At 32.6% G+C, this 15,178-nt stretch overlaps 2 protein-coding genes across 2 annotated transcripts in view; both read left to right on the top strand.

The window, feature by feature from the left end:
- Positions 1-639: 639 nt before the first annotated feature.
- On the top strand, positions 640-8,547 carry LOC148310185 (uncharacterized). The gene is made up of 3 exons (XM_088258825.1): positions 640-808; positions 5,122-5,218; positions 6,387-8,547. The coding sequence occupies exons 1-3, from the start codon at positions 674-676 to the stop codon at positions 6,770-6,772; spliced, it is 618 nt and encodes a 205-aa protein (XP_088114951.1). The 5' UTR covers positions 640-673; the 3' UTR covers positions 6,773-8,547.
- Positions 8,548-9,445: 898 nt separating this feature from the next.
- LOC148310184 (uncharacterized) overlaps positions 9,446-15,178 on the top strand; it is a 47,422-nt gene continuing 41,689 nt past the window's right edge. Inside the window, exon 1 of the mRNA XM_088258870.1 lies at positions 9,446-9,563. The gene's annotated coding sequence lies outside the window, so the exon portion shown is untranslated. The remainder of the gene's footprint in view (positions 9,564-15,178) is intronic.

Raw genomic sequence — 15,178 nt, 5'->3', positions numbered from 1 at the left:
AGTATGTAGTTCATTGTGATGGCTTTTTAGGCAGGTATGATAAAAAATGTGCCGCTTAATCTTCAAAATAAACAAAATAATCCTTAACGATTATTTTGTTGTTTTTGGAACGTTAAAATGACAGATTTTAAGAAGGTACCCATTAAAATAAAGTTTACACGTATTTAAATTTGTAGTATATGAATCATGTTAATAATTTTCCATGGAGATTTTCCCGATTTTAAACATTGTTAGCCTTAATATTTATTTTCGTTTTTCAGAAGATTCTCAATTAACCGGTAAATAGATCAATCGAGATGATTTGTTTTACATTTTTTTTATCTTATATAAATTTGTCATTTTTATTTTAGATTTCAGTTTATTTTTTATACGGAATATGGATTTTTTTTTAATTTTAGTCCATTATTATTCTGGAATAAATTGCAAAATTGATTATGCGGGATAGATCGGGATTCTGGTGTGTTTATAATACATCTTACCCTGAATACTGAGAGGGCTCAAATCTGTAGGTTGACCCAATACTAAATTGTAAAAAAAATCTGTGCAATTGCTCTAAAAGCGGCTCTGGTTGCCTATCATGATCAAGTTGTAAGTTGTGTGTTTTTATAATATATGTGATGTCCGAAATGAATCTGTACTCGATACTCAGTTAGTATTTAAACATCCTCGAGTTATGACGTCTCTGTGTGTGATTTTTGTGTCGTTATTATTCATATCCCGAGCTACAACAGCCGGGATTAAAGATAAAAGCGAAAGCGATATAGGCTTTATAGAGTCGTTTGCTGATGAATCAATGCGACCTGCTGATGTAAGTTAAGAAAGGTTTTCATATTTTTCTAAGTCTTAGTCATTTTCTAATATGCTATCCTCAACCAAAGAAACATTCAAGAAGTTTATTTTTCCTTAATGTTGCCTCTTAACAAATTTATGCGTTGAAGATATTAATTCATCACTAGCGCCATTTTTCGATAGCATGTTTTGTTTATAATGATTATACCTAATCACAGACTATTATTAGATAAAACTAATATTATAACAAACGGTAAAAAAAAAACATTTTGTATCCAATCGTTCCCTGATAATTTTACATTGTCTATCAATTTGATATTTTTTGTAATGTTTTAGATTAGAATACTTAGAATAATACTTCATTTACTCTTTTAACTAATACAATTTGCGAATCAAAAAAAGTACATTAAGAAACAAAAATAATACACTTATATATATTATATATATATATATATATATATATATATATATATATATATATATATATATATATATATATATATATATATATATATATATATATATATATATATATATATATATATATATATATAAAAAATCAACAATGATAACCTAGACGACCTTCAACTTAGTCGTGATTAAAATTTACCCAAGAGATTGTGTAAATATTGCGCTTTATTTTTTGTAATAATTAAATACAATATGTTATTTTATAAACACATAAAGTTTAGATATGGAAAAAATAATAACCAATAATTTTTAATATCAAAGATATTTATTATCAGTGGACACAGTGGAACGGAATACAATTTGATATCTTATAAAAATAAACAATAAATACATTAATTAAACATGCAATAGAAATTCTTATGATTGAATCCGCAGAAATATAATTAAAAATGTAGTTTAAATCAATAAGAGAAAATCATCAAGTCTTTTACAATAGCATTTTATTTATAGGGTAGTTTTACATAAGATTTATTGAAATTTTAATCAAAACCTTATATTACATTATATAAATTATTTCAAAAGACACATCAAACATTTAAAAATATATAAAAAATTAAAAACATGGTGTTTGCAATGTCTTGAAGGGACGATTCAAGATTTAAAGCTTCTACATGAAAAAAATTAGCAGATTCAATTGTACGTATATGTACATATGTATATAAATTAAGATTTTTGGTCTAAACTTATAGATCAAGTTAATAAATATATTTTGCTGTCAATAATTTAAACACTTAATGCTCACACATCCATATTCTAGAGGATCTAGCAATTGACACATACATAATTTTGAAAAAAAAAACACTTTCCTTATCATTCATCGTTCGCTTTGTGTAATACCACTTTACCACTTTAAACTTAAATGTGGTATTACACAAAGTGAACGATGACTGATAAGGAGAGTGTTATACATATTACCATACCACAAAGTTAACAATGCTTTTAATATCCAAAATATATAATTTTGAGTTTAATAAAAATTATAAATTAACCCTAGACATACTGAGAACTTGTAACGAATAGAACTTGAGAACGAATAGGGATACATTATTAACTCCTTGTAATTTAATTTCTTTTCGTTTTAATTTAGAACAATGGTGTTGTGGGATGTATTTTCTGGTAAAGTCAGATGATATTGATGTGTATTTAAATATGTAGGTATACATGTGCGAGCGGTATAGAGTACATATTTAAAGAAAATAGCGCTATACTTATACTTATGTAAATCACACTGGAGGTACTTTCACTATCACACATGAAGATGAACGCATTGGTGAATTAGTGACTGATGACCTTTATTTAACTTTCGTAAACGAAAGTTACTGAGATAAACGAATCAACTAAAACAGGATTCAGAATCAACTTGTATTTATTGACGCTGATTTAAAAAATGAGTTTTCTGCAGTTGTTCTTAATAATAATAATATTAATTGTTGCAATTAACATTTGCTCTAGTCATTGCAGCTATTTTCCTTTATCTACCTACTACTTCTGCTGAATTTCCCTCCCATAAAGCAGTAATCCCATCAAATATACCTACTTCTCTTCTAGATCCATGAATCTAGAGTGCAGGACTGATCACCTCAAAGATGATCAAGTTGATAACGTGTCTTACCGTGCTGTATCCTATGCACCATTGGGCAGCAGTTTTTGCTAATGTTTGTTCAAGGAATATAATTTAAATTAATTTATTTACTTAAACAATAAATCGTCCGTTGGATTAATAATGAAGTATCTGTAAAACGTCTATTATTGTAGAAGTACGTTTTTTTCACATACTCGTATTATTTTAAAACCCTTTCACTGGGTGACTGCCAAATAAATCATAATAATAAAAAATATATATATATATATTGTAGGTATCATTATTTTACCTGCGAATTACATCAAAACCGTATATCCAAACCACTCAAGAGAATTCGTCCTACTTTTAACGAAAATATGACGGCTATTGTTCGTTTATTTAACTATTATAAACGGACAAACCCACTAAGATGAAACGAGTAAAATAAATACGCACTCATAGGTATCATGTCATATTCAATCTAAAATCTGAGTGAAAATATCTCAAACATCGTAATTTGTTAGTAATTTGTTTTGATTTACAAAGTCGTTTTTTTATTCAATGTACTTAAGATCCTCTTCATTAAATCTAGTTTCTCCAGAAATTATACTTCAAAGGAAAGATAAATCTATCTAGTATCGATAGCTTATACTTTTTTACCTCTAAACTTTTATTTCTTACGAGATCGACATTTTGAAAACGGTTTTAAGGATGTCAATTTTTTAATGAATATTTGTTAACCACAGAATATTATTATTTATTGATTTCAAGTATATCATTATATAATTTTACCAAGGCATAATTCTGCTTTCAAAACAAATGTTTAAAAACGTCTTAATGTGTAAAGCCAAGTTCTAATATTGTCGATAAGCGCGAAGTGTGTTGTATTTGAAAAATAATTTCACGAGTAGCGTAAGATATTATTTTTTATCAGAAACACAAAGTGGAGCAATCAATATTTGAAAGGTATGTGTAATTATAAAAACCGCGAATTAGGGTCAAATCCCGGTATTTGCGGTCAAATTCTACGATAAACAAGTAAAAACTGCCCTACATATTAATATTGTTCACATTCGAGAAGACCACTTAATTATTTTGATTAATCTCTTGTATTGCTATCATTAATTTGACTTAGATTTATGAGGTCAATAAGGAAAATGAAATACGAGAAAAAAATTATTGGCAATAAGTTAATTTGAATATTTTAGTCAGGTTCTCTATGCCAAATTAATATTTTTTACTGTAAATTTATGTTTTAAACACTCATTTATCGATTTTCTAGCCTAGCTAGCGATAGGCTACTGAAAAATATAGGTAAAATGAGTTAGTGAAAATATTTAAACCTACCAAATAAACGTAGCAATTTATTAACAAACTACTATACAGATTTTTTTATGTTTGGTTTGTTAATAAATTCATATGGTTTAATAAATTCGTATGATTTTTTTATGTTTGGTTTGTTAATAAATTGTATGGTTTGTTAATAAATTCATAAATATTAAAAAAAAAATTACACATCAAATGCATCTTCAAACCCTTATCTGCACCCCAATGGTGCATGGGCATCATTATTTTAATTCAATTTTGCCAATGTATTTTAAGTGTCTACCTTTATTCGATTTAATGGTGTTTAGAAAGTCATGTTGGTAAATAATAATACCCTATGTATTTGAGAGTCCGCCTCCGTAGTGTAGTGGTCAGCACGCTCGGCTACCGTTCAAGAGGTCCCGGGTTCGATTCCCAGGGGGGGTCAAATAAATATAAGTGATTTTTTCACTGTAATATTTATTCAATATTACCCTGGTCTGGTACCTGAAGCGGAGGGCTGATTACCTTTCCTTCATGTGTAAACGATCAAGATAACACTGCATTTATATGAAGCAGTGCCCTATGCACCATTGGGGTGCGGAAAAGGGTTTGATTATTATTTATTATATATAATTTAAAAAAATTATAATAAAAAAAATATAGGAAAATTTTAATAAAAATAAAATAAGACATAAAACCATAAAAAATGCTGAGAAAAAATTAAACAAATAAAAATTGCAAATCATTGGTAGATTTGGTAAATGTTACACGTGTATGAAATGATAATTTAAATCAGCGTTTGACGGTCCTAAGCCCTGTAAATGCCCAGATATCCATATTCTTTCTTCTTCAGCTATGCTCAGATTTCAGTGATGACAATATGAAAAATAACTACTCATTGGAGATAATCCAGATATGTGAACAAGTATTTCGACACACTCAAAATGTTGTTTTTAGATTAGTAAAAGGTTTGTTTTTTTATTTTGTTTCAGAAAAGAGATCCCATATTTATGCCCAACCGATGTGCGGACAATGAGATACTTTATCCCGGTGACAAAGTGGGTGACTGGGCATGTGACTGCAGACCAGGTGAGAAATACTTCAATCTTTTATTACAAGTAGAGAGTTTAGATAGTACGCACCCCAATAGTGCATAGGGCACTGCATCATATAAACGCAGTTTTATCTTGATCGTTAACACATGAAGGAAAGGTGATCAGCCCTCGCAGGTGCCAGTCCAGGATAATATTTAATAAATATTAGAGTGAAAAAATACCCGGGACCCCCAGAACGGTAGCCGAGCGTGCTGACCATTACACTACGGAGGCGGAGTATAAAAAATAATTAAATGAATGTATAAAGATACGTATTTAAATGTATATATTATAGGTATTTTTATTTTTATTATTTAACATGGTTACAAAAGCTGTTTTATAATTGTAATTCATTTTCTTAAAATCTTAAAATTAAAAACTCAGATAACTCTTTAATAAAGAGACTGAGCTCTTGTGCTCGGAGAGGGACTTACACTTGTTAGTTATAGTTTGTTGGGAATACAATTTATTTATTTTTTAAATGTTTTTTTTCGTATTTTTTTCATTCTTAGATAAAGATACACATATAAAATACATATATATTTTAAGAAATAAATAAAATAAAAAAGATTTAATATCGGAATGATTTTTTATATTTTTTATTATATATAAAAGAGAAATATTTGTGTTTTTATTATTTACAAAAATACTTAAATTTCATACTATCAATTTCTGTGAGCCTAAGCGGGATATAATAATTCTGATCTCTCTCTCTCTGGTCTCAATCCTGCGGATTGGTCTGTAGCAACAGATGACATCTCTTTCGCCATTCTCGCCTATTTTCGGAAGTCCTCTTCAGCTCCTCATACGTCGAGCAACCCATGTCTTCGTATAAGTCGCTTAGGTATTCGCGGCGTGGGCGTCCCCTCTATTATTTGGTGCAGGAAACCCTCTTGTCTTAGCACGTGGCTGATCCATTCTGCGCGTCTTTTGGAGATAGTCGCGAGTAGGTGCTTCCTTTCCTTGATCAATCGTAACACCTCGTCGTTGGAGATGTGGTCTCTCCAGGATATCCCGAGCATTCTTCTATAGATCCACATCTCCAACGCACAATTCTGATAAGAAATAGGTATCAAATTGTGGTAGAGTGGGTTCGAACCGAGAAACTCTGACTCCGCGACACTAACCCGACACTTTTATTGACACAAGATATTTGTTTTCAGCATACATCTACGACCCTGAGCAGGAGAAGTGCTTCGCGAGTCACGAGGAAGGTCCCTGTAGACCCGGCGACTACCTGATCCTCCCCAAGGGCAAGGTGATCCCCGTGTGCGTGACGAACCCGTGCTACAGGACGGCGCAGGTCCCGCTGCTCAAGCGCGGCGAGGGCACCAAGTGCGTCTCCCTGGGGAAGCCCTGTGACAAGAACACCAGGCGGGTGTACGGGGTCAACGCGACCACCCTGGTGGTCGAGTGCCTGCAGCCCGACAGCCCGCCCGGCGGCCGCACGGAGAGCCCCCAGGGGAAGGCCGAGGTCGCGCAGGAGGTCGGCAAGAAGGACGAGTGTAACCCCGGGTGCAAGCGAGCGCAGACTGGCCAGTGCTCGTAACGCGTCTTAAGATGGAGACTGACCGGAGCATTTCGTCGTAACGTAACATGTTACGATGCGAGCATTCAGGCAGTCAGTACACCGAACCGAACGCTCCATCTATAGTTTCGGATGCTCGCTGATGCTCGCCGCGAGCGATGTTACGACGTTATGTTATGATGAAATGCTCCGGTCAGTCGCCACCTTTAGTCAAGCTTTAGGGCGCTTGTGCACTACACGGAATTTTACTGTCCGGCAGTCCGGTTAGCATGATAAGACGGATGATTGGGCGTTTGTCCACTACACGGGATTTCACTATCCGGCAGTCCGGTTTTGAAAAATGAAAATGACTACGACAGTTTAGCGTGATCGAATTTATGCGCAGCGTGTTCACGCACCGATCAAGAACACCGATCCGAAGAAATATGGACAAAAGCACAAGACAATCCAAGCCAATCGTCGTTTTAAAACGCTAACTGACGTGCCGGACGGTAAAATTACACGGAATTCCGGGTAGTGGACAAGCGCCCATTTGCTTGTACTTTTGTCCGTCTTTCTTTGGATCGGTGCTCTTGATCGGTGCGTGAACATGTTGCGCGTAAATTCGATCGTAAACTCGATCACGCTTAACTGCCGTAGTCGCTTTTATTGAAAAAAACGAACTGCTGGACGGTAAAATTCCGAGGTGTGCACAAGCTCCCTAACGTGTTACGTTACGACGAGATGACTCCGGTCAGACCCCACCTTTAGATCAAGTCTCTTTGGGGAATACCGCGTGTTTTTTATTCTTCTTCTAACCCTTATCCTCACCCAATGGTGCATAGGGCACTGCATCGTACTGACGCAGTGTTATCATGATCGTTACTTGGTAAGTGGTTATGATAATAAAAGCTCCATCCGATGCAGTGCCTTATTTACCTTTGGGTGTGGATAGGGGTTTGAAGAACAAAAATAAAATAAAAATAATTCAATTAGCCTCAAATATGGTTATAACCAATTTCCGCTGAAACTGAATCTTGTTCGTTACTTACTTGAAGGCAGGGTAAACACTCCTGCGCTCCAGGGACCGGTCCAGGGTAATATGAAATAAATCACTAATATTTATTTTCACCCCCCCCTGGGAACACCACAAAGGCGGAGGTTTTTATAAGTAATAAAAAGAACTACGCGCGTTATTACTCTAAAAAATATTTTATATAACGTTAACAGTGACCGTGAAAACGTATGTGCATATTTAAAATAATATGACCTTATATTTTCTCGTTCCTTTGAAAATGTCAGCTGACTGTTCGTTGGAGAGTAACTTGATTTGTAAGTACATATCCCTCGTTCTATTGGGTGAGAACAGCCACCTGTCGAATTTTATTATTCAAATCCTATCATAACATAATATTATCCATTGGATTTGAACCACAAATATCCAATAATAAGTTTAAAAACGGATAAACTATTTCATGATTTACAAAACGTTAGAAAAAACTTTGTCTATTTCAAATTAATATATCAAGGTCTATACTGAATAACAAATTTTTCTTTGTATGTGCAAGTTCTCTCGTCAAAAAGAAAAAGGTATATTAAGTATATTATACTCGTATATTAAGCTAAACGGTTCTATAAATGCCCAAAGTTTATGAAGTGATCGAAAATGGACTATGCGTTTCAATAGAATATATGTTTAAGAGTTGAGGAGAGAAATAGTATTGTATAGAGCCTCTTACTCTACTTCCATATATCTTATCCTCTCTTACCTGAATTTATTATTTTAAGTATCGAAATAAATACTTTTTTAAAACACATTTTTACAAATCACATTATTATTTTTCCTCACTAACCTTACAAAATATATTTGTAATAAAAATCAGTTATTGAAGATACAATCACAAGGTATATTGAAGGTTGTAATAAAAATTTAATTTATCATTATTAACGATCCTAGGGCTAATATATTACTAAAAGGTATCAAAGATAAATCGAAACTAGTTTGTAAAAGTCCAATAAAAAACGTTAAGTACAAAATAAACTTTCGAACTAATGTTAATGGAAAATGGAGCGCAGAAACGAAGCTAGGTAATTCGGTTGCCCTAATGCCTTTGGTCCTTCTTATCGAGGAATTTATCGCATTTATACGGAATTTATAGCGATTTGTCACCCATATTTCTTATCGAGAACCATTTGGGCGACTGCTTACCTTGAACTCGTGTCCGAGTTAATTCTTAGCCCGCTCCAATGCGACTTTGGTTGGAGATTTATACTTCGAATTCCCCGCCAGCGCGTTCCCATAGTGACGGCTGAATTTCCACAATAACACACCCCGAGAGCCGTATATGACTAAACCACGATGTGGCGACTTCAGTATATTTCGACACTCGCCGAGGAAAGGTGTGGTATAATATTCCCCGGTGATTTTAATTATTTCTGTGAACAGAGGATATGACATGTCAAAATATTTTTAATGACTGAAAATAATTTATTTCGTTATCGATTCGAATCACGTTGTTGATCTTAGTTTCTAGGCGGAAATGTTTGTTATTTGGTATCAACGGCTCATCTCTGGTAACGTCGCGTTGTTTACAAATTGAATGTCAAGTTGACAATGGCAAGTATTTTTTATCGATTCTCATAGCCATAGTGACAATGTTTTTGTATTGTCTTCGAGCCGGTGGCTGCTTTGTCTGTCGAAATGTCTCCCATTTCTTTTACCTCCGTTTGCACAAGGAATAAATTAAATTTGCACAAGATGGACCACTGCCGCTCATATTCACAAAGTTGGGGTCTCTAATTGCTTCCGATAAATAGTTTCCCGTTGTTACAGGTGAGTTCAAAAACTTTGATGGGTAAAAAATGTAGAGTTTGAGAATTTGACGTATGTAGACGCATGCATAATAAATTTATAAAGTTGAAATAATATTTTTCATTGATTGGTTCGGCAGTCACTTTGTGGTAAAATCTATCAATTTTTAATTTAAGTTTTACTTACTAAATCCACTATTTCTTAAAATCTATTGTGACACTTGTTTCGATGCATTCCGCAGCATTTTTAAACACCGTATGTGTCTTAATAGATTGTAAGAAATAGTGGTATTTACTAAGTAAAACATAATTAAAGATTGAATGAAATAGTAAAGCGTTATGGATTATTATATTATTTAATAAACTGAAGCGTGTAAAAACGTCTCCCTACAAGGGTTCTGGGTTTGATTTCAATCGATACGATTGTCGATTTTTTTATAATTATTATTTTATTGCATCATGGTATCATTCATCCTTTTTAGCTAAATTAATATATACTTTAGTTAAAAGGAGTGATGTCCAAAATATTTTATGTCACTTGTCCAAGAGATTTCAGGCACCTTTTTTTATTTGAGCAGAAGACAAATCTGATTTTTAGACGAGAGCAATTTGCCTAATGTACGGATTTGTATCGGCCTTAATTTGTGCATTTACGACAATAATTATATGTGTAACTGCAGTACATAAGCGCCCTTGAGTTAGTATTTTACGAGAATGGCGCTACATAAATTATCAAAAATTATTATTGTTATTATAATTTTACATTGGATACCTTTTAATTCTTTATTAATCCATTAGTAGAAATACTTTATATTAACTTTTAATTTAAATAAAATAACTGACTTGATATTTTGTTCAGTCAGATTAGTCCAAACTCGCAAAATCCGTTTATTTTCTTATATTTTTAAGGTGAATATAGAAAAAGCACATAAAAAATAATAAAGTGGTCACTAAAATCAGTCGATGACAGATTGTAAGTGTAAATGTCTAGACATTTATTTTCGCTTTGCAAGAAAGTACTACCCTGTATTAAGGAGATTTCTATGTAGGTATATTTTTTTTAAATTCCGTCATATGGCCTCCTCGGACTCCAATTTAGAGAGAATATAATGAAGCTCTCCCAAAACTTTTAAAAAAGGTCAATGTTTGTGTTTTTTATTATTTACACAAATATTTCCATTTCACACTATTTCTGTGAGCCTAAGCGGCCCATTATTAGAAATAGGTATCAAATTGTGGCAGAGTGGTTCGAACCGAGAAACTCTGATTTAAGAGTCCGCGACACTAACCACGGGACCACAACCCGACACAATTATAATCAATGTAATCGATATATTTCTGCCTATTATTTTTTAACAGTGAAAAAATAGATGGACCGAAATCATAAATTTAAAATACGTCGGTAAAATATACTTTTTCTTATCATTTTCAATGTCAAAATATGGGAGGGAAGAAATCTATCTGTTTTCAGGGTTTGATGAAAAAAGCGTACATGCAAAATGCATTCAGGAAAATTGAAAAGCGGAATGTCATAAATCACATCAGGAAAACTTACCTGGAAAATCGCGTTCAATTCACAAGCACAAAAGCGCTCATTGAATATTCTCACTAGCTTTATACACCTTTACACGATTAAAAATCCAATCTATCTTGATCTTTTGCTACAAAATTAGCTACTTAAAGTTTAGCAAGTATAATATATAGTAAAAAATACCCAACCTAACTCGGCTTACTATTACAATTTAAGTAAATAGATGCAATTGCCCAAATGTAATTAATTTAAATGAATGTTCAGCTAGTAATTGAGGGTTTTTGTGAGTATTTTTCACATCCCCAGTTTGCTTGTGTGAATTTTTTCGAATGCGCCTCTTGTGTAGTACCTACGCAAAGTTTGGTCCGCATGTAGTTTCATCCATTTATGGAATTTTCTCTGTACGCATTTTTTGTTTGCTCATTTATGACATTACTATTTTTGGTTTCTGCTTTACGCATTTTTCCCACCAATGTTTTCAAAGAGGTCGCAAAGATAATTTTGTTTTGTGATTAAGAGTTTAACTAATATTTGTTAGTTTGAAATGATTATAAAAGTAAAAAAATAAGAGTAAATGTATTATGAACAAAATAAATTATTGAACTATTAATTTTTTTACGTTTAAAATTAATTTACCTTACTGTGTAAAATTGGGCATTAAAACTAAATATTTCTTTTGTGAGGATAATAATAAAATTCCAATTTTTGCACAAAACGTGACGATATTCTGGGTCTGATGATAACAGAAAAGTATTCAGCACTTCGTACATATAAAAAAATATCTTCATTATTATTATATATATTATATGTATATATTTATATATATATATATATATATATATATATATATATATATATATATATATATATATATATATATATATATATATATATATATATATATTAATATTTATGTATATTATAAATTATAACTAAGTTAGTTAGTAAATAATAATGGAGAAATATTTTTTATATGTACTAATGTAGAATATTATCACGTTTTGTGCAACAAAAAAAAGGAATTTTATTATTATCATCACATTTATTATTATCACATAAGAAATATTATGCCTTAATTTTACACAGTAAAGTATTAAAATAATTACATTTTTATTAATTTTTCTGATGTAGAATATTTCTCTTTTCCGTGATGTAATAAATGAATTTTGATATTTAAAATAATACTTTAATCCAGAACTAGTAGTAGGTGATCCGGTATACCAAAACGTTGTTAATACATCAATCTTAATATAAGAGTAATTAATAACGTTCATTGTTAATAAATGTCAAAAATTAAACTTACGAGCTGACGAGTCAACATACCTTCTAAAAAAAAGGTAGAGTAGATAATTAATTCAAATTATAACTGGCATGACTTCGCAAAAAACAGTAATAAAAAATGACCCCTTGTCGCACATTAATTGGTGGGATTAAAAAAATTGCTAATTTTTCATTTTTAAAAATATTTTTTGTTGACTTCTTGGAAATGTTATAATTGTCCGATAAGGTCAGAAATCTCTGTTTAAAAATCGTTAAATAAATTTCTTGGTGTGATTTCTTTGTTATTTAATAAATAATCAATCCTATTAAGGTCATTCGTCATCTATTCCGCTAATAATAAATTACTGTTATTAATTAGAGTTATAAAACCTTCCGCTCCCCCTTCATCACAATTGTCATCTACCATTTTTACTTCGGTTCTCGAAATATGCGATGATTCTGAATACAACTAACATACTATTGCTATTACTCGATAGCATTTTCCCACGATATGTCGATCAGTATTAATATCCAAGTTTAAAAACCATGGCATGCGTTGCTATCACTCTATCCCAAGAAAATCATTTCAGAATAGCTTGCAACTTTTCAGCATCCAATACTTCGGAGAGGATTAATTGAATTTACCAATAATGGATTTTTACCTTGGATGCGTTGATAATTCAACAAATTCGTCTGAGAAGAAAAAAAAATATTTAGAAAAAATATTGTGTTCTTATTATCATTATTATTTACACAAATAGTTTAAAACTCATATTATTTTTGTAAGCCTAAGTAGCCCGTTATTAAAAATATTTCGATTTCAATTATATCATATAAACAATTTCAAGTTGTGGTAGAGTGGGTTCGAACCTAGAAACGTTTATTCAAAGTCCGAGGCACTAACCACGGGACCACAACGCAATCATAATCCGACAAATGAGTCCGAGCCAAGTCACCCTGGCATTAAAATAAGTTGAGAAAGGCATTTTATGACCCAAAAAATCCTCGCTAAGTATAGGGGTATAAACGATTAAAGCCTCGTACCGAAGAAAACAACGTTTAACTCTTCATGTTCTCCTTATTATCTTAAATCTGCTAACCCATAAAAGCGCTTCATTATTCACTCTTTTCTTCAAAACCACTGACCATTGAGAAATGGAGGAAACTTATCAAAATTAGCCATCGCATTTATAACAACTTTAATCAATCAACCTTTACAAAGGAATTATTGGCGCTGTATCACGGTAGCTTATTTCCCTACGGTACAAAAATAGACCGAGACAGCGCGAACTGCGAGATTTCCATGGCTGTATAGACAAGTTAGTACCTGATTGACCCAACACTGACCTATTACGGGGACGGATATGGCCTAGTTTCACCGGACATTGCGTGATGGAAATGGCTTGGTACTACTACATACATTCAAATTGCGATTGACTTCATCCCCTGTACCCTCCCCCTGTACTTCTGGCCGCTGTAGCTGTTAACACGCGCTGATTTTAACTGTCCAAATATTGTCACGAAACCAATTTCTGCCATTAATCTAGTTAAAATTAGGTTATTCTCATTAAAAACAATTGCAATCGGTTGACCCTTCCAAGTATTTGAATCTATTTAAGTTTTTACGATGCCAACCGTAACCGTCTTCTTCTTTCTTCTTCTTCATGAGCCCTCTACCCTCACTGCTGGATATATTTCCTCCGGTCGGTTGCTGCTTGCATCCAGTTTTTACCCCCCACAGCGACTATGACGTCGGAACATCTCTTTTGGGTTCTTCCGACACCTCTTGTACTCCCAAGGACTCATCATAAAATTCTTGGGGTCCTGTCTTGCAATATGTCCTGCCCATTGCCATTTGAGTTTTGCTACGTGATCCATGATATCGTCTACTTTGGTTCATTTCCTGGTGTTCGCGGTAATCGTAGCCGCTGTCAATGTGTCATGTGATTGATACATGATTTCCGTAAAGACATCCAGTATTTATGGGCCTGCTACATTCATTTCGTCATCTTCTTGTTATTCTTAAATTTACATAAATATGTCAATGGAAACATTTTGAATATTTAAATAAAACTTTTCCCAGGGTCGGGAATTTACCGAAACAAACTGAACCGCTGAATTTTTGGCAAATATTCGTATAGTTTCTTAGATATATCAAAATATGTACATTTATTTAGATGTAGCTTAGAAAAAAACGGATTTCTGAACACAGCTCAACGTACATTTTTTTACCTATACGTATTTCAACAGGTATTATTTTACATTTTTTTTGCATTTTCCGATTTATTACCTTACATATTCTTTATTTCCCAATGAACTCGTGTAGATCCCTGATTGCAAAAAATCTAGTTCTCGTGGGTTTAAAAAAATTGTTGTTGGATTTGCGAGTAGAAAATGAATGTATATTAATTTCGATGTTAGATTAGAAACACCTCTAAAGAAATTAATTCAAAATGGCTTTGAAATTACCATGTTATGATTAAACTAATATAAAATGCGTGGGCATATTTATTTTATGGTAGCATCTACTGGCAGCGTACTAAAGTGCTTAATGTAAAAAGACCCCTAATTCTATACATATGTATGTTATAAATGTACGATATATGATTCTCAAATAACATATTCCCGCAAACGCCGGCCATCGAGCGACCTAGTATTTTCAATACCATTTAATCTACTTAAAAATGCACCCGTATTTTCCATTGAAGAAGTTACTTAGATGTATAGGTACATTAATACCGGGTGTTTTATGATATAACCTTGTCGCCTACAAAGTATTATTAATTTTTCTTGCTGTACCTTATTTACTTTATTTGGAGTCTACAATGTATATAGGTACATATTTA

The sequence above is a fragment of the Brachycentrus maculatus genome, unplaced genomic scaffold (assembly GCF_059751285.1).
Source record: "Brachycentrus maculatus isolate JH-2025_06_01 unplaced genomic scaffold, ASM5975128v1 h1tg000104l, whole genome shotgun sequence".
Taxonomy (NCBI): Eukaryota; Metazoa; Arthropoda; class Insecta; order Trichoptera; family Brachycentridae; genus Brachycentrus; species Brachycentrus maculatus.
Note: the sequence above shows the minus strand (reverse complement) of the source record. Positions and strands in the feature narration are given on the sequence as shown.